Source organism: Larimichthys crocea, chromosome XII (genome assembly GCF_000972845.2).
Source record: "Larimichthys crocea isolate SSNF chromosome XII, L_crocea_2.0, whole genome shotgun sequence".
Lineage (NCBI taxonomy): Eukaryota > Metazoa > Chordata > Actinopteri > Sciaenidae > Larimichthys > Larimichthys crocea.
In genome coordinates, this window is record NC_040022.1 from 1,188,577 (window position 1) to 1,207,953 (window position 19,377).

At 40.5% G+C, this 19,377-nt stretch overlaps 1 protein-coding gene across 1 annotated transcript; it reads left to right on the forward strand.

Annotated features, from left to right (window-relative positions):
• The first annotated feature begins 9,074 nt into the window (after positions 1–9,074).
• Positions 9,075–17,467, forward strand: sec14l1 (SEC14-like lipid binding 1). Its single transcript, XM_010739271.3, has 16 exons — positions 9,075–9,248; positions 9,546–9,644; positions 11,986–12,135; positions 12,303–12,434; positions 12,781–12,909; positions 13,004–13,217; positions 13,492–13,601; positions 13,835–14,024; positions 14,517–14,605; positions 14,697–14,767; positions 14,861–15,032; positions 15,555–15,689; positions 15,861–15,995; positions 16,206–16,457; positions 16,555–16,733; positions 16,927–17,467. The coding sequence occupies exons 2-16, from the start codon at positions 9,582–9,584 to the stop codon at positions 17,030–17,032; spliced, it is 2,127 nt and encodes a 708-aa protein (XP_010737573.2). The 5' UTR covers positions 9,075–9,248; positions 9,546–9,581; the 3' UTR covers positions 17,033–17,467.
• The last annotated feature ends 1,910 nt before the right edge of the window (positions 17,468–19,377 follow it).

Consider the following 19,377-nt stretch of genomic DNA (forward strand, 5'->3'; position numbering starts at 1 on the left):
AAGTCTACGAATGTTTGTGCTTAAATGTTCCCATTGGTAAAAAAAACCTGAAACATGCAGTTTTTTAACATAGCTGGTAATTTTGGTTATCGTCTGACGATGATTCAGTCTCTGGGGGTAACGACCAATGTTTCAGGGTTTCCAGTGTAGCCAGTGGATATCATAGACAGTATAAAATATGCACGTATTTGTGACAGAGTGTGGTGGATCTGACTGCTGCCATCTTGTCAGTCCTGCATCTGCCGCCTTCCGGCTAATCTAAAAATGGGCACGCCCTTGTGGGTGGAGCCGGCGTGGGCTGGATGACGCCTGGTTGCTCAAACAAGCCACCTGTAATGGTACCCACCTGTCACATTCTGATTAACAAGATGAATTTGTGGACAGAGTTTAGAAACCTGAAGTTTGATTCCAGCCTGATCTTGCAACTTTCTGAACCAAACACTTTGAAATCAGTTAGAAATGAAAACAGCTAGTGCAAAAGAAAAAGGCTGCCTGATGTCAAGTTAAAGCAGGTGAAATATTCTTAATATATACATAACAATACACTTAAACAGATGTTGATTTTTTTCTGTCCCTGCCTCTCCAAACATGGGGGCACGGTGACTGCCATCTACTGTAACACATTGATTATGGGTAAGTATCTTTACAACAACACTTTAAAATACCTAAACTATCCCTTTAAGCAGTAAATGGCTTTGTGCCAAAAAACACATCCTGTGTAGTAAATCATTAAGATGTTTATTCATGATTAAAGATGTTCTTTATCCCTAGAAGGCTTCAGATGAGTACCTCAGCTCACTGTTTAGCAGGCGAAAGACGATGTTTGATAAATGATTCAACACTTGGCTAATCAGTTCCTCTGACTTCCTGTTTGTTTTTGTGGATTGATTCTCGACTCACTATATCATGCAAAGTGTTGAACTTGTGATTATTTTTAATCTCTTTGGGTCTTCCTCATAGTTCATTTTACTTTCTGTCAGTATTGCATCTTTAAGAGGAAAAAAAAAGGTCTTGCCAGGTAGAAATGATCTGCATGGTGTATCAGCTATTTTAGCTGTAGCTGCAGGAGTTACTTATTCCAATCACTTAAGCAAATGCACAAACAAATCAGTTCATACAGGTCGACAATATAATTACGGAGAATTGTTTTCCCGAGCTGCTAGATCTTCATAATGGCCAGATAATTGTTCTTTAATGCAGCGCAGAGTGACACTAAAATGATGCAGGGGTTTGTGTGTGTGTGTGTGTATAAGTGTGTTTGTGCATGTGTGGTGCTCGCAGAGCATCAGGGTGAAAAAATAAATCAGAGTGGCATGTTGCTGTCACGTCTCCCTGCTATAATCTCCCACTTTGAGTGGCCTCAATTGATCTCATTTGAGCTGGTTAAGGCATCCCCCCGCGCTGATGGACACAGCTGTTGCCTGACGTGTCACCGCTTACTAATTACATGTCACTGCCATCATGTGACACCAAATTACCTCTGGGAACACAACACAATGAGAACTTGTGAATTTCTGGACACCTGTGGATTTCTGTATTCTCTTGTCTAACATCACCTTGAGGCTTGATGGCAGAACGCCGTGTTGAATTTTCTCCCACACACTCTGCTGTTTGTTCATACAGAGGAATAAATGTTGATGCATATGTGGATGTCTTATGCAACATTATGCATGGTGATATCTTTAGTGAAAATGCCCGAGTATGAAAAGAGAATAAGGCTGTTAACCTGCTAGTCACAGTCATGGGGGAGGCGATGCTTTCAAGCCGCCACACAGTGAATAAAACACACTTCTACCCAGAAATGCATGTCGAGAAGCTGAATAATAATGTCAAGACCCTCGGTGTAAAGTAAGAATCAATATGCCTTCTGAGTTTATCAGACCAAAGAAGAATGTGTTATTAACCACCCAGCCAAATTTGACTGATTAAAAATATCGACAAGTTTATGATATTAGGTGTCAGAATCAGGTAAAAATGAGCAGTACTCTCAGCTCCAGGACTGTGGGGGTGTGTCCACTGAATGTGCTGAAGCCATGCCCACTCATGCGAGGAGTCAAGCAGTAATTTTGAAGCGACTGAAACGTGTCAGATGAGTTCAGAAAATTTCATGACTAACTTTGAAACACTGATAGAGATTAATTAATCTCTATCTCTCTGCTAGGGGGGCAGGGGTACGCTCAGGGTGGCCTCAGCGTGTCATCGAGCCACCCTTTAGGACCGCCCACAAAATTCTGGACTGAAAACTGGTGAAAAACTATTTTAACCTCTGACTCCACATTTCAGTAATATATCGTTTAAAGTCTTTTTTTCAGCAACTATTTTCCAACATATTTAATGTATTTTGAAAGAAATCTTGAAATTGCCTTTACACAGACAGAAGTCTGTGTACACAGTCTTTCAGTTCAATGTGAGTCGATTTAATATAATAAATAATGCAACAATTGTATTATTTATGTTCAGTTGTAAGAGAAAGCTGCTTTCGAAATTCCACATAACAAACTCAAATTTCTACAATTCACATTCAATCTTTAAGTCGTTTAGTCATAAAGTTTGAACGGAGGTTGGTTTGGGCAGCCAAGAAATGATCCACCACATAATCCCCTATAAGACTACAACAACTACGTACTACTAGTAAAGTTATAACCCAGGAATCAGTGAACCTTAGAGGCACTAGAAGGCGTTTTTTGTTAAACCTTGGACAGAGCAGGCTAGCTATTTTCACCTTCTCTGTACTTAGTTCATCTGTCAGCTGCTGGCTGTCTCCCCAGATATGAGAGTGGTATCAGTCTTCTCATCTTGTTAACGTCTTATTACCTATCATATGTGCAGTTGGATATCACTGACAGTATGACCTCACTGTAGTTACTCTGTTGTGAAGTGCCGAAGATGTACAATTCAAACAATGTGGAATTTCTTATTAAATCTTGCAAGACAGCGAGTAAGCACATTTCCCAAAAGGTTCCTGGCTAATTGTAATTATATTTTTAAATAAATGTCTCCATAATGCCATGTCATTAATAAAGACATCCAGGGTGTTATCACTTATTACACCTTGTGATAGTCTTGTTCCTGACCAGTAACGGATGCCCACCAGATCATGACCACATGATGTTAACATCATGTTTCTCAAGTTAACAAGCTGAAAATCTTTAAAACAACTGACTGACACTGGATAATGTACGGAGGGCCTGAATTGGGACGTAGCAACAGAGCCAAGACAAGATGACTGATATGAGAAGATGATCCCTTCTTTAAATCTCCTGAATAGGTTCGTTCTTTCCACAGCTGCCCGGACTGTGTACGCTCCAAAGTCTTCCTCATTTGAATATGAAAGGGCACTGGTAGCATACATCATGATGATTGATTCTGAGCAGATTGTGGGAAAAATCATTTGTAATATTGTGCCTGCCTCAGAGTCAAGAGCATTACACTCTGTCTAGATATCAGAAGACCAACATCTTATAAATTTACTAATTAGCCATTCTGATCTCATTATTACACCTGAATAAGAACTGGCTGCAGCTGTCTACTCTATAGCTACTGAGTGTTTTTTTGGCAGCCACAGCTGTCTGCACACCACCTCTATGATTGAAGCCAACACCTGCACCCCACCTCTAGCCATGTGTCTATTGCAGCATGCCAGCTTTATGTGGACAAACTGGGGAGTATTTTGTAACCTCAACAGTTTGGCCGTGCGTTGAGCTCTGCAGCCTTTTTTGCTAAACATGTCACAGGTGTTGTGATGAAGTATGCTTCCTGGGTTAATATGCCTGCTCAGCTGGAAAATAGCATCTGTTGTAGTTTTATCAGGACAGTGTGGTATGTGTGGGCTATAGCAAGTCGCCTCCCTCATCTTGTTTCACTGTCTGCTGGGTCTGTTTCCTGTTCTCCATATCCCCTTTAATCCAATGTTGGAATGTATTGCTCTCAGATGTAATTATTTTACCCCGCTCCAAGGCAATAACATGATTTTCCTGTCTCACTGTGATTTTAGAAGGCTAATTTTAAGTTCCCAGGCTCTGCTTGATGTGTCTTTGAGTATGCGCTGCAAGAATCTCTTTTTCTTTTTAGATGAGAGGCATGGGATTTCATAAATCACACCTCATTTCTCTTCTTCTGTTTCAAATTTGATCCTGAGGGGTGTACTAGACGCTTGCATGATGGGTTTTTTTTTTGTTAAAGGGGATGCATTTCATTACCCTTTGATTGGGCGCTGTAGTGCCACAGTTATTGGAAAGCGTGACTAGCTGATTTTTTGGGGGGGCGTCGCTGGACATCTGACACTATCACAAGCTGACAACAAGAGGTAGCAATTACGCCACTTTCGAGACAAAACACATTATTACAATACTTTTCTTTGTACACGTAGACACATTTGTTAGCTTATTGGAGATTATATGAACTTCTTTCTACTGTTCTGCCTGGGTATCCTGTGTAAAAGAAACAGTAGGATATTTCTTCCTAACCAAAAAATTAGTACATTTATCTTGCACCAACATGAATCTACTGCAAGCCCAGACCAAATAACAATCTATTTTTATCAGCCAAGCCCAAAACTTCCTCCTCATGCTGATTTGTTTTTCCTTTCTTGCTCTGTTTGTCTAACCAGCATGCTTTAATATTAGAGCCATTGCTGTACTGAGCAAAAAGCATGGTACATACACAGGGTTAGTGTGTGTGTGGGTGGAGGAGACCACACAAGTAGAATATCTCGGGTATTGCAGTTGAATTGAATAGTTTGATTCGTTTTTATTTTTTTCATTTTTCCAGATTCATTCAAACATATATACATACGATGAATGTTTAAGTGGTTTGTTTTGACCTTCAATCTACCACAGGTCTTTACACCCTCTGGTTGCCTGAATAATAACCGAACCTGTAACCACAGTATCTTACACTACATGGCACTTCAGACATTCTGGAGGTGCTCTGAATTTTAATTTCAGTCTGATGTTGGACAGCATGGTGGAGCTGCTGACTGTATTCATGGAGGAAACATAAGAGTTGATGTTTTTAGTCTGGCGTGTCAGCCCTACAGCGCTGATTCCCACCTGCAGGGAGGGAAGATAAGATGTAAGGCATCTTTAATGCTCGTGTGCTTTGACCAATATGACACTGTTCATGTCAGCTATTTTATTTTGTAAAAGCAGCCCCCCATCATTTTGAATAAAAGTTATTTTCACATATAACATTATGTTTCATATCCTGTTTTTATTTTTATTTTTTCAGTTATTGGTAATGGACTGAGGACCTCAAGTGGACAGTTAATGAACAACAACCCCTTTATAAGAAAGACAAATGTGAATCTGAATGAATCTGACAGATCAGTCATTATGTATCTTGTTAATAGTGTTTACCTTACCCTGCCATTGTCATCTGATCTATTTTCCAACCATCCTTCACAGGAGCTGCAGGGGTTGAATCACTAATAAGCCTCCCCCCTCTCGCTCCTTGTAGTTTGACCTTTACACTGTCGCTGGTGTCTCATCTGACCAGCTGGCAAATCTTCAGAACAACCGTTCATTAGACGGGAGAGTTTTCATGTGGGAGATGTGATGGTTCTCTCTTTGTAGATAGTTGCATGAAAGATTTATTCATTTTTTTGGACATCTTTTTTTTTCACTTTCGAGACAAAACACATTATTACAATACTTTTCTTTGTACACGTAGACACATTTGTTAGCTTATTGGAGATTATATGAACTTCTTTCTACTGTTCTGCCTGGGTATCCTGTGTAAAACAAACAGTAGGATATTTCTTCCTAACCAAAAAATTAGTACATTTATCTTGCACCAACATGAATCTACTGCAAGCCCAGACCAAATAACAATCTATTTTTATCAGCCAAGCCCAAAACTTGGAAGTGGTAGATGTGATGGTTCTCTCTTTGTAGATAGTTGCATGAAAGATTTATTCATTTTTTTGGTCATGTTTTTTTTTTTTGTGAGTGAGTGCGACAATTTAATATTAACACAATAAGAAATCTGATACAACTAAAAAAACACAAAAAAGAAAGACTTTTTTTTTGTGTTTCTGGTATTGGCCTAGTTTTAGCTCGCTGCTTCAACCATATATTCAATATATTAAATATTTTGACTGTTTTTTCCTTAACTTTAGCTATAACAGCATTTCATCCATTAGCCTACTTTTAGTTTACTACTCTTGCTAGTTTGTAATATCAGTTGCAACAGGTGACAACTGGTCAATGGTCAAATTACTATATCTTTCCGATCAGCTCCATAACAATTTGTAAATCTGTGTTAGGTCTCTTTAGTCAAGTTGTACTGTACCCTCTGGTAACTGCAGGAGTACATCTAGCCCTGGGTGGAATCTGTCCCGGCTAACCTTCAGTAATCTTCTCAGAATAAATGGACCAGCACAGCACACACACACACACACACAGACACACACACAGACACACACACACACACACATAGACTTTACTGAAAGTTGGTAGGAATAGGTCAATGGACTTTAATTGAATTTTAAATGATCTAATCTCTCCCCTGTGCCCTGAAGAGACAGAGCAGGAGAAAAAAAAAGTTTCTTCTGCATTACAACATCACATTTTACTCCTTAATTCAGAGTCATATTCAAAGAGGAAACAAACAACTGTAATATTTCTTGATTTTGGAATGATTGGAGATCACACAGTCTTTTATTATTTAACTGATTGTACAGTCTGTTCACATTATTCTTTTATTACTTTATCTGGGCAGCTGATGAAGAGGTTTATTTATGCTCTGGAATACCAATGCATGAATAAAAAGCTTGCTGTTTGGCTGCATAAACTCCAAGAGATTTATTGCCAGAGGTTTCAGCTCAACAGTGCCCGAGGTGTGTGGAGTCACTGTGAATTCGGTGCAAAATGCATCCAATATGCTTTAGTCATTATTAGAGTTAATTAAACATGAGAGCTAAGAGGTTTATAAAAAGGATGATGAGCTCAGTCAGAGAGGTGATGAGCCAAGCTCAGAGGAGACGGCCATTAAACTTCAGCGTTCACTTTGTTGGACTACTATCTATCTATCTATCTATCTATCTATCTATCTATCTATCTATCTATCTATCTATCTATCTATCTATCTATCTATCTATCTATCTATCTATCTAAGGTTTTTGTCGCAGCTATATTCAACTAAAATTTTAAAACTTTTGTAATATTTTCAGCAAAAGACCAGCATGATGTACAAAAGTCTGTTTTTATATATATACAAAACTGGATAGACTGAGAGCAGCTTGCTTCATGGAAACATTTGTCTTTGTGCCTGAGGCTGATTAAGAAAAAGAGCTTTTTTGAACCCTACTTCCCCCTCTCAGGATGTCCCCTGCTGGACTCCAGTACCTTTCATAGGCTGCCAGATCCAAAAGCTTTGAATATGCCACCAACGCCAGCGACAAGAGTCTCAATGTGGGACCAGCTGCATCTCCCTGGAACAGCTAATGCGAGGCACTGAACACTGACAAAATGTTGAAGCTTGGTACAGTATTACAATGCTGTCTATCGGTATTCACAATAACGTTGTGTAAAGGTCAGAATGGCAAGAAAAACAGTGACAAAGTGACTAAAACATTTTGATGACAGAGGATCGTAGTCAGGCAAAGAACAAAGAGGATGCAAAGAAGAAAGCCATTATGTTAGTGCAGCTGCAAGGTGAAGGACAGAACACATTCATTATCAAATAAAAGTCCAAAAATATAGTGTTTAAGTGAATGTTATAGTGAGCATATTCTCATCACGTTACCTTGCCATCATTGTGTAGGAATACGTAATTCTATGACTAACACAATGTAGCACAAAGGGAAGGGCCTGTCTCTTTAAAGATGTCCATGGACAGATGATGAGACAATGGGCCTCTGGGCACAGACATGTGAAACGTCTCCATAGCTGGAAGACAGCACTGCTCACCTTACTGTTACATATTTTATCTCTTTTTCAGAAACTGTGCAATGCTGCTGTTAAAATGACATTTAGACTTCAGTAATGTGAAAATGTAGAGAGGCTGCCTCAACCATTTCCTCATGATACAAACCTTAATAGGACACATTTTTCTTTATCTTGATCTGTGAGTTTTGTCAGATTGTCGGTTTATTTGTCAGATTGTAAAGCCCCTTAAGGGAGATTGTGCTATTTATTATTGTGCTGTTTAAATAAATGTGACTCTATTTGACGATACAAAATATTATATGTGACATAGATAAACCTTTGATGCAGGTTATAGCAGAGGTAACTGCTGTCAAACATATTTTTCAAATGTGTTTTTTTGTAAATTGCTTTACTAATTTTAAGTTATCATGTGTACTGTAGCCTCTATGCAAACTGCTATAGGGTTTAAAAATAACATATAAAAATAATTATTTTAAAGGGCCGGTGTGTAGGATTTAGTGGCATAACTGCCCTGATTGAAAGACCAGTATTTAGATTACCTGCAGAAACATGCAGAAACATACCTACCTATGCAATGTTACAGAGCTCAGAATGTTTGGAGCTCTGTGCGGTAATGTACAGTGTTTTAGAGGAATGAGCCTGACGATTTAAAAAAAAAAAACCTTTTCCAACTAATCATAAGTTTTGTCAGTTATAATCTGTTGAAGAGTCCAATGGTCAAACTGTGACAGTGACATGGTGTATAAACAGGTGTTCACAGAGAAGTCTGGACAGGAGCCTTCCTTGGCATTATTTGGACTTTAAATCAAACATGTTGAGCTATTTTATTTTTATTTAATTTATGTTGGTTTATTTTGATTTATTATATATGTGCACCTATATCTGTTTGTGTGTGTTGTGCCTGCCTGTGGTGTGTATATGCTCTGTTTTTCACTGTCTTGTAGATATAAAAGAGCCATTAGATAGATCGTTTATTATAGTCTGAATTAAATAAACACTTCATTAGAAACACTTATTATGTAATGCATTTAATTCTGATCATATTAAAAACTTCCTAAATGTCTTTCCTGGATGTAAACAGGCGTGTATAGTGTGTGTGTGTGTGTGTGTGTGTGTGTGTGTGTGTGTGTGTGGACCTTTCACAATAAAAAAAAAAAAGAAGTGACTTCCTGTTTGTCTGCAGTAGGCGGAGTTTACAGTGTGTGTGTGCAGGAGACTGACGGACGGACGGAGAGACGGACACTGCTGTTAGTTTTTATTTTTACAGTTTAACATGCGGGAAATGAAAGTTTGCACGGTCAGCTGACAGCATGGACATCACACGGACAGTCTGACAGCTGCAGGGACAGACAGTCTGCTGTAAGTTCGTCTTTTCTGCTTTTGTCGCTGTTTAGGCCAAAAGGAACAACATGTAACAAACAATGACCTCATTTTATATCAACAGATGAAATTATGTAAGAGTGCCAACTCCTGGAAAAAAAAATATATGAATATTATGAAGATTAACAACATCAAATCATGTGAAAGTGTGTGATTAACCAGCATTTGTCCCCGGTGTTGACACTTTGCTTAGCTGACACACTGTGTGGTTTTACTATAGAGACACACAAACACAATGTGAAGTGCTGCCCTGTGTTTTCTGCTGTGTCATGATAGTGGTTTGCAAGTAGAGGCTGTGGATCAGGATCAACCATGGTGCAGGAATACCAGTCCCCTGTCCGGGTCTACAAGCATCCATTTGAGTTAATAATGGCGGTGAGTAGTGTGTGTGTGTGTGTCCAGTGCTATTATAAAGATAAGTGATGATCCAGAGTACTTTGTAGGATCTTACATAACCAAAGTGGTGACCGAGGTGTGCCTGTTTCCATTATGTGGCTTTGCCCCTTGAACTCTTTAAACACACTCTTCTAGTTGGGAAAAAATGAAAGTATTAATCATGAAAAGAATCAAAGATATCACACCGGCTGCTTTTTAGAAACCTCATCTGTAGCTTTGTCTGCCTCTCAGGGTCGTCTGTCTCGCTCTTGATATAACTAAAGTGAATGTTGTTGAGTGTCTGGACAAAATATAGAAATGTGTCTCCTCGGCTGAGGCTGTGGTAAATACAGTGATCTGCTGTGAGAAAGCTGCTTATTACACTTTGCATTTCTACAGCGCCTAGCAGAACCACTTTATTCGCAGTCAGACTGCCCATTTAACTAGCCCAGATATTGGATATCTATGCAGAAAGTATTGGTAAAGATATACACATTATTGGAGTATCTGTAGCCCCCGTGAAATGTGTCTATTGTCCTGTTTTTTCCACTTTTCGGCATAATCCGATGCTTAGAAGAGGTCAGGAGTTCTTAGTAATAAAACTTGATCTTCAGGCTGACTGTTCCTCAATATTTCCGAATTTAGACGTCACAATATTTAGATTTGTGTACGTGCATGCATACCAGAGAAATCTACTGAATTAGCAGCAGGGAGCCCAGTTTCCAAGCATTTACTTTCCACTTGATTAACTTGCTTTTCCCTTGAGTGCAAAACTCTTTATTCTGCTGATATATTACTCTCTTCACCTGCAGCCTACAACTCAATGCTTAGCCTTTACATAAGGACAGGAGCTGTGTGTGAAGTAAAAGTAGGGCAAAAGTAAAATAAGTGTGCATTTCCATGAGAACCAGCGGGGTTTCACCCACTTTTGCAGTCTCTTTCTTGTTCTCTGCAGTTATATATTAAGCCAAAGCCTTATGCAATGTCCTCACCGGGGGTTAAAGCCCGTGATGCTGCAGTGATTTTTGCTCTGTAGACCATAACTCTTTCACCTAACTCCAAGTCAACACCTACACAAGCTTCATTTCCACATGAAACATCGCTCGGAGAAATTTCTCTTGCATCGCTGCGCGTTATTGAAAAGGATCTTAAAAATAAGCCTTTTGTGAAAAATAAATAACAGCCCCTCTGAAAAGATCTCAGGCCCCGACAGCAAAAAAGGAGAGATTCGAGTGAATAGTCCGCCACCTCCTCCGCTCCCATTTATCTCTGTGCTTTCTCATTAGTCCCCGGGTGATCGCTCCACTGACGTACAGCTAATGTCCTGGATATTACTGAATGTTTAACCGGTGATCTCATTGTTGTCCCTTTCATGACACGTCTTTATGACTTCCCTGGGTGTTTATGTAATAGATTTGTTCAGCTGTATGTAGATACGCGGAGCCTCCTGCACATGATTGACACCTGCAGAATTGCATTTAATCAGTATTGCCCAAAGGACATGAATAAAACACTTTTTGCTCCAGAGTCATTGGGCTGTTGTTGGCTTACTAATGTGAAATGTGAAGTCTTTGGCCATTGACAGCTCTGCTCAAACCTGTTTTTATGCAGAAGGCAGGACAGCGATTTAAGTTTGTCTGCAGCCAGTGAGACAGGTTGTTTTTGTTACACGGCGTGCCTGTTAGGTAACGGAAAATCAATCAATGCTGCTTATTTTCCGAAGGAAAGCTCTCCCATTAATTTACTTAGTGAATAATGTCATCTTATTGATTCAGACTACTCGTGTTGTGCTGTATCAATACGAGCAGGATGCGTGTGTGAAGCCCTAAAGTGTGAATCTTGTCTTTAACGGGCAGCTGTCTATACCACGATGGTCTAGTTCCTTCCGTGCCCTTGGTTACCTGTCAATAGTTTATCAGCAAAAAAAAAAAAAAACTCAGTGCTGCTCTTTGCATATCCTGAAACTACACTCAGCGACTCAATCAATATTGACAAGCGAGCCCCGGAGAAAGGAACTTGGACAGATGGTCATACGGTGTTGTTATAGACAGTAAAACACAAGGAATTACTGCTTGTAAAAAGCTATCGCAGCTGCAGGCTACTGCAGTGCAAAAAAAACACATCACATTTTGATATGCATTTTTATAAAGTGTTGAAGCTATTGACACAGAAATGAGGTGCTCTAAATCACACGCTGCGCTGTTTATTCTCGTTTTATTTTACTCTCAAGTGACCTTCTCGTAATGGGTCCATTCAAAGCAGCTTTCCTGCCCCAACATCAAATCTAGAGAATCTACGAAAATTCACTTTCTTATATATATTTCTTTCTTGTTGGTTTCAGGCCTACGTGAGGAGGTTCCCAAAGTGCCCCCTCATCCCGGTGTTTGTAGACAGTGAGATCATCAGTGAGAACCAAAGCCAGGATGGATCCACGCTGGTTACTGAGAGGCGCTGTGTGATCGACATCGATGCCCCGCGGCTTCTCAAGCGGGTAACTTTCCTTTTGACTTTGTACGGAGCAAAGGCCATGAAACACACGCATCGAAGCAATCGGCTGTAGAAAGAGGAATGTTTGTCAAGAGAGTGGCAACTTTATAGGTGCTACTTTGTGGCAATGTTCCATTAGATTTCTTGAATAAGTTTATTTTTTGCATGCAGATTGCCGGTGTAGACTACCTGTACTTTATCCAGAAGAACACTCTGAATCGCAGAGACAGGACGCTCCGCATTGAGGTCCACAACGAGACCTTTTCCAGCAGAGTCATTGTCCGCGAGTGCTGCAATTACACGGTGAGTCCAACAACACTGTGAGAGTTTTTTATTTCCTTGTTGTTGTGCTTGTTTTATTATTTCTGTAAGACAGTCGCAGATAACATTCCTACTGCTCTATTCAGTGCATTCAAGTGATACACACAGATTTTAAAGTCACTGTAGTTTGTCTCAGTCCAATAATATCTACCTTACTAAAACTTTTCCTGACTTGCAACAACCCAGAGCATTTGTACTTAATGCCCTCTGAACATCTGATTGTGACTTTGATGAAATGCTTTCATTACTTTGCCGGGGTCATTTCAAAGTAGTTCAGTGTTGTGGAACAATCTTTAGATATATTTTGATTAATTTTCTCCTTTCATAGGTTCACCCGGAAAACGAGGACTGGACGTGCTTCGAGCAGACAGCTAGTCTCGATATGAAGTCCTTCTTTGGATTCGAGAGCACAGCAGAGAAGATAGCTATGAAACAATACGCCAGCAGCATTAAGAAGGTTTGTATCTTCCTTTCTGTTCTTCCTTTACATGTATTGATGTCACATGCACAGCCACATTAACCCACAGTCTTGTCCCCTTCCTGTGTTGCAGGGTAAAGAAATTATTGAGTACTACCTCAGAGAACTGGAGGAAGAAGGAGTAACTTACATACCTCGATGGACACCCCCGGTTGCCTCTGGTGCTTCTAGGCTTGAGCTGCTGCGGGCATCCACTGCCAGAACCATCCCACTGAAAGGTGCTAAGAATGGGTTGGACAGCAAAGACCCAACCGGTCCCACAGAGCTGGTGGTTGGCTCTCCTGACGGTCAGTGTTTACCCACTAAACACATTTTTTGTGTGGAATAGCAGCCAACACACAAAATGAAAGTGCAGTGATAGAGTGTGTATTAGTCATATTATTCTTTTCCTATTTTAAAGGATAAATATATATTTATTGCACCGGCTTTAGCAGGATTTAAAACAACAATAGTGCCAAATGTTGAAAGCAACAAACAACATATGTCATTCTTTGCTCATGTCACTGTTTAATGTATGCAGTACGTGCTAACTTTACACTGTACATATGTTTTGGCCTGCAGACAAGCTGGATGCCGACTACATCAGACGTTACCTAGGTGATTTAACGCCTCTGCAGGAGAGCTGTCTCATTCGACTGCGCCAGTGGCTCCAAGAAAACCACAAGGGCAAGGTCGAATATATATTAACAGTTTTGTTTCACTACAATTACGTAAAATGCATATTTATTTCTAGATGCACAATATAGACTTTTGCTCATGTCTTGCTTCCACACTTAAGTCGGGTTTGCTGCATACATGTAATGTAATGTAGATTATAGATATAAAATAACAAGCGTTCACTGGCTAAAACTATTTATCAGTAACTTTAACTGCTTAGTTTTGACCCCTGCTTGTTGTCGTCCAGATTCCAAAGGATCAGCATGTGCTGCGTTTCCTGAGAGCCAGAGATTTCAACCTTGACAAGGCCAGGGAGTTCTTGTGCCAGTCGCTTACCTGGAGGAAGCAACACCAGGTAGATTTCCTGTTAGACACATGGGAGCGCCCACAACTGCTTCAGGACTATTACACAGGCGGCTGGCACCACCATGACAGAGGTAGTGTACGAGTAATACAGGCGACCTGCCTGTTTTTATCTCGAGTTCATCTCATTTTCACTTTATTTCACTGCTTACTGTTAGTGTGCTGTGCTTTGTCTGCAGTGAAAGCGAAAGCGTATCAGTGACTGGGAAGATAAAGAGGCTGAGGGGGTTTAGGTTTCTATATTTAAGTCCACACGGGTTGAACTGGCCTGTTAATTATTGACTGTGAAGTCTGAGCACCATCTGTCGTAGCTCCCGTGTATGAAAAAATGAGTCATTGCTTTTAACAGCTGATCCGCCAGGTGAGAATTAGAACTTGAACAGAGCAAGTGACATTTGAATGTTAAAAAGTTTAATTTAATACCTGTTATAGAGGTAAATACCAGCTTTATGTAAGCAATGGGACACCACAAATGGATCTGACTCATTCTGTCTGTCGATTTTACTTGTGTACTTGTGTGTGTGTTGTACAATATGTAAATTTCTGTGTGTGTGTTTGTGGTTTAGATGGCCGTCCTCTGTATATCTTGCGTCTGGGACAAATGGACACTAAGGGCTTGGTACGAGCCTTAGGAGAGGAGGTGCTACTGAGACAGGTGACATGAACACACACACACACACTCATAAGTATTCCCATTTAAATATTTTCAGTTACATTAATGCATTAACTTCATGAACATGACTCAGGTCCTGTCCATCAACGAGGAGGGACTGAGGCGCTGTGAGGAAAACACCAGAGTCTTCGGTCGACCCATTAGGTGCCCAAATATTAATTCACCCATCTTCTTCTTCAGTGTGTCACGTGTGTCACACGCATTCATGTGATGGTTTAATGTCAATGTGTCCATCAGCTGCTGGACTTGCCTGGTGGATCTGGAGGGTTTGAACATGCGTCACCTGTGGAGACCAGGAGTGAAGGCTCTGCTGAGGATCATCGAAGTGGTGGAGGCCAACTACCCCGAGACTCTGGGTCGCCTGCTCATCCTGAGGGCACCCAGAGTTTTTCCAGTGCTCTGGACGCTGGTGAGAGAAAAAAAACAGCCGCTTACATTTTAAAGCGGCTTTAATTAATCATCTGATTGAGGAAGAATGGATTAAGTTGTACAAACAATATGCAACATCATCAATACGAGCAAAAGATAATCATAGCCATGCAATATGCAAATCCTCATGGGGGAAATTTGATTACAGCTACAGCAATATGCAATGCTGTAGTTTGTAGGCGAGTAATAGCACTCAGCAAAGAAATAAACACAAGTAGTAATGTGTACACTAATATATGAAAATAAATCAAAACAGTAATAAAAGTTATTAAAGCAGTACACAGTGAGAATGGGCTGCAACAACTTTTACTTGTGATGTTTAATCCAAATAAAATATTCTGTTATTATGTCACTAAAGTGCAAATACAGATGCTTAGTAACACCGTCAACCAGCCAATCTGTTTATTTCCTAAAACATGAATAATTCAGATATTCTCTGGTGCATTTCGTTTCATAACGTGTCGTTCCTTTCATGTTCTCTAATTACTCTTGGTGTCATCAGGTCAGTCCCCTGATTGATGAGAACACCCGTAAGAAGTTCCTTGTTTACGCCGGAAATGACTACCAGGGTCCAGGAGGTCTGGTGGACTACATTGACAAAGAGATCATCCCCGACTTCTTGGGCGGGGACTGCATGGTGAGGTTTTAGTCCTGTGCGTACGACTTGCACGTGTTGATTTCTCATGTTAGTTTGTGTACCGAACTTCTGTTCCCATAGAAGCAGAGACATAAGCACATAAAAATATATATATATATTCATGCGAGTTGCCTTTTTTTCTTTATTTTTTTTTTCTTCTGTTCTCTCCAGTGCGACATCCCTGAGGGAGGTACGGTCCCCAAATCTCTGTACAGGACTGCAGAGGAGCTGGAGAGTGAGGAGAACCGCCTGTTGACTGACTCCATCTATAAGAGTGCCAGTATTTTCAAAGGAGCCCCGTATGAGGTAGTGCATCTGTTTATCTATGTATCAAAGAGTGAGGCTGCTTTCATTGTGCTAATGATGTGTTAATATTTAAATTTCCAATATAAACTTATGCTGGATTTCATATTGTGGATTAGGGTGCCACCAGGTGGGAGAAGTCTAGATTGCAGTAAGAGAGAAAAGTGATTAATGACCTTCCTGTGTTTCCAATCTCCCTACATCCTCTTGCAGATGTTAATTGAGATCACAGAGGCGTCCTCCGTCATCACCTGGGACTTTGACGTGTCTAAAGGAGATGTGATTTTCAGAATCTACCACTCCAAAAGGGCCCCACAGCCTCCCAAGAAAGACGCTCTCGGAGCCCATGGCATCACGTCCCTCGGGGTTGTTAACGCGCAGCTGATAGACAAGAGCTGGGTGTTGGGGAAGGACTACAGCATGGTGGAGAAAGCCCTCACATGCAGGGAGGGAGAGAGCGTGCAGGTCAGAGAGAGGACGGCTGAGTAAACTTTGTTGCGGTTTGCCGCCTGTTGCGTCAAAGCAGTTGAACTGATCCTGCGGATTCCCTCCGTTCAAACAGGGCTCCCACGTGACACGCTGGCACGGCTTCTACATCCTCCAATGGCGCTTTCACAGCTCCCCGGCCTGCACCGCCTCCAGCCTGCCTCGCGTGGATGACGTGCTGGCCTCGCTCCAGGTCTCCTCCCACAAGTGTAAGATCATGTACTACACCGAGGTGCTGGCCTCCCATGACTTCAGGTCAGTTTATTTATTCCACTGCGCCTTATTTGAACCTCTGGACGTGTCATGTTTTCTTACTGAAGCTGTTTTTTTCAGAGAGTGTGTGGGTTTATGAAAAATCAATCTTTTTTCACATATGTTTGTTTTTACGGGACTTTGTGGAATCATATGTGAGAAATTCTTCTTCTTTTGTCTTTTCTGTTATTTCCAGGGGATCCATGACCAGCCTGGAGTCCAGTCATAGTGGTTTCTCTCAGCTCAGTGCTGCCACTACTTCCTCTAGCCAATCACACGCCAGCTCCACCATCTCAAGATAGCATCTGGTCAGCAGGTGTCACAAGCAGCAGTGACCTAAAACCTAGTGACGTTTTGCTCCAGCCGTGCCTTATGCTTTCAAGAAGAAGCTGTTTGTACTCTTACACTTAAATTTGATGTTTGTTTCTGTACTTAAAGTGTCTGTTTCCTGCACATGTGATGTTTTCTTTTTAATAACAGTAATCTCATTTAATAGATGTGTATCCTTAAGTGCCATTACAGAGGAGTAGTTTTTACATGAGGTTAAATGAATGCACAGCACACGTGGCTTCTTTCCCTGAAAGTTGCTTTCACCGTCCACAAGATGTCAGTGTACTCTGTGACTGTAACTGCTCTCAGATCTGCGAGCACTCACCGTTTCACTCACACACTTTGTCTGGCCTTCAAAGAAACTGAAGGGAGAATAGTTTAAATAAAGATTTTATCACAAGAATTAATATTGATGTGACTCCTGTGTGTCTTTATCCTGAATTTTCGAGAAAACAGTGACTGTAGTAGTAGAGGAGTAGTAATTGTAGACATAGATTATTAATCATTTTTAGGGCAATATGTGAGAAGATAATGTGAAATCTCTTTTTTAAATATGCAACGCACTCCCTAGATTTCATGTCATGTTGATTTTGGGCTTGTTAGGCATAGCTGCTGAGTTTTTCGAGGCAGCTAATTTGAATGCAATATAGTGCGGCCCCTTGTGATCTGGCGCAGGGCCAGGCAGACAACGGATTTACATAAAACTTTCATTTACATAAACTTATCAGATGCTTCCAGCTAACACTTAATCGAATTTCCCTGCGTTGTTTCTTTTTCTTTCTTTTTCTCTGTTTACAAACTTATGTCATGTTGCTGCACGTCCCAGCACAATTCAAAGTCAGGTGCACTGAGTTTTCTGAGGGGGTTGATTGAACAAGATTGACTTCCTGCTGGCATGACAGGGTTGTTAGAAAGAGGAAGTGTACTGACTTTGCCAGAAGCTTATTTACTGAATTACTCAGCTTGCTCTAATGACCTCCCAAGACACACATTGTCCGCACAAGCAGCAGCTCCTCTTTCTTCTGGATATGGCTAATTTGCTACTAAAACCTCTTCTTTGTGAGCAGTTATGTGATTTAGGGCTGAGTTATTTTATTGGCATTTATTGACTCGAAAACACAAGGTTTATTACACAGGTAACATTAGTTTGGTAAGTAAATGGAACACTCCTTAACAATGTATGGCATTATAATCTATGCACCTGTTTAGTTGACCTGACAACCATGTGAAGGAGGCTTTGAGATCATTAACGGTTATAAGAATAACATCGGATATGTAGGCACAGCAGTGCTTTAATATGAAAGCTAACATCAGCACAGAGCTTACAAACATGCAGTGTAACATTAACCATGGTCAGGAAGTTAGTCATGAGCCAAAGTATCGAACATGTTGGTGTGAAATTGCAACCTGATGATGATGGAGCTAGGTTACAGTTGAAGGTTGTTACAATTCTGCTCCGTCCTGCAGTCCAATAGAAGTTGTGACATGTATACATGTTGGATGAAAAGTTTAGAGGATTAAGTCATTAAGATTCATCATCTGGGGACCACGAATGACTTTGTTTTTCACACTTTTTTCTTATGTTTAGACAAGTTTTCTCTCCTTAGTGGATAGTAGTATAACAGACCATCTCATTAGAGCTGTAATAGCTGGATGTACCCTCGTGTTACTTTGACAAACCTGTTTAAAACCTGCTACATAGTGCACAGGTTGGTTTAATGAGAGTTGTGTGGATTACATTTTGTTGCATAATATTTCTAACCTTCTAAAAAGTCACATTTCGGGTTGCTTACCACAAATAATGAAAAATAAATGATCTCCGTCCAGACTCATCATTTGCAATTCTGGTTTCTTTGGTTGCACTGAGTATCAACGATATAACAACAACATTAAAATTGAATCCGTCTCAAAAGAACCAGGCGTGAAGATTCAATCCCAGTTGTGTCCCTGTAAGAAATTGATCTCTTTCTTTAACCTAGTGATGGAGGAACATCCAAATTAAAATCCCATTTCCAGTAATAGTGCAACCAGGAAGAGTTGATCGCTTTGGTGAGCACAGCAGACAAAGAAGCAAAGGAGGAGGGCTGCATTGATAATATGCTGCAGAAATAGTCTCAGACATCTTGTTACAGATATAAACAACCCAGCTTTCATTGGCAATACATGATAATGAATCATCTTCTCTCAATAATAGCACAGGCAAACACAGGAATAGTCAGCATGGGGCTGATTTTTGGTGGCATTGCGTCTTTGAATTTACATCTCATAAAAAGGAAAAAGCTAGAGAGGTCGTTTACACCTAACACAATACAAACTA

Excerpts from the sequence above, each read along its gene's own strand:
- sec14l1 (XM_010739271.3), top strand. The coding sequence starts at position 9,582 with ATGGTGCAGGAATACCAGTCCCCTGTCCGGGTCTACAAGCATCCATTT. Across the intron at positions 12,136-12,302 it reads CCCCGCGGCTTCTCAAGCGG|ATTGCCGGTGTAGACTACCT; the intron begins GTAACTTTCCTT and ends TTTTGCATGCAG. Across the intron at positions 12,910-13,003 it reads ACGCCAGCAGCATTAAGAAG|GGTAAAGAAATTATTGAGTA; the intron begins GTTTGTATCTTC and ends CCTGTGTTGCAG.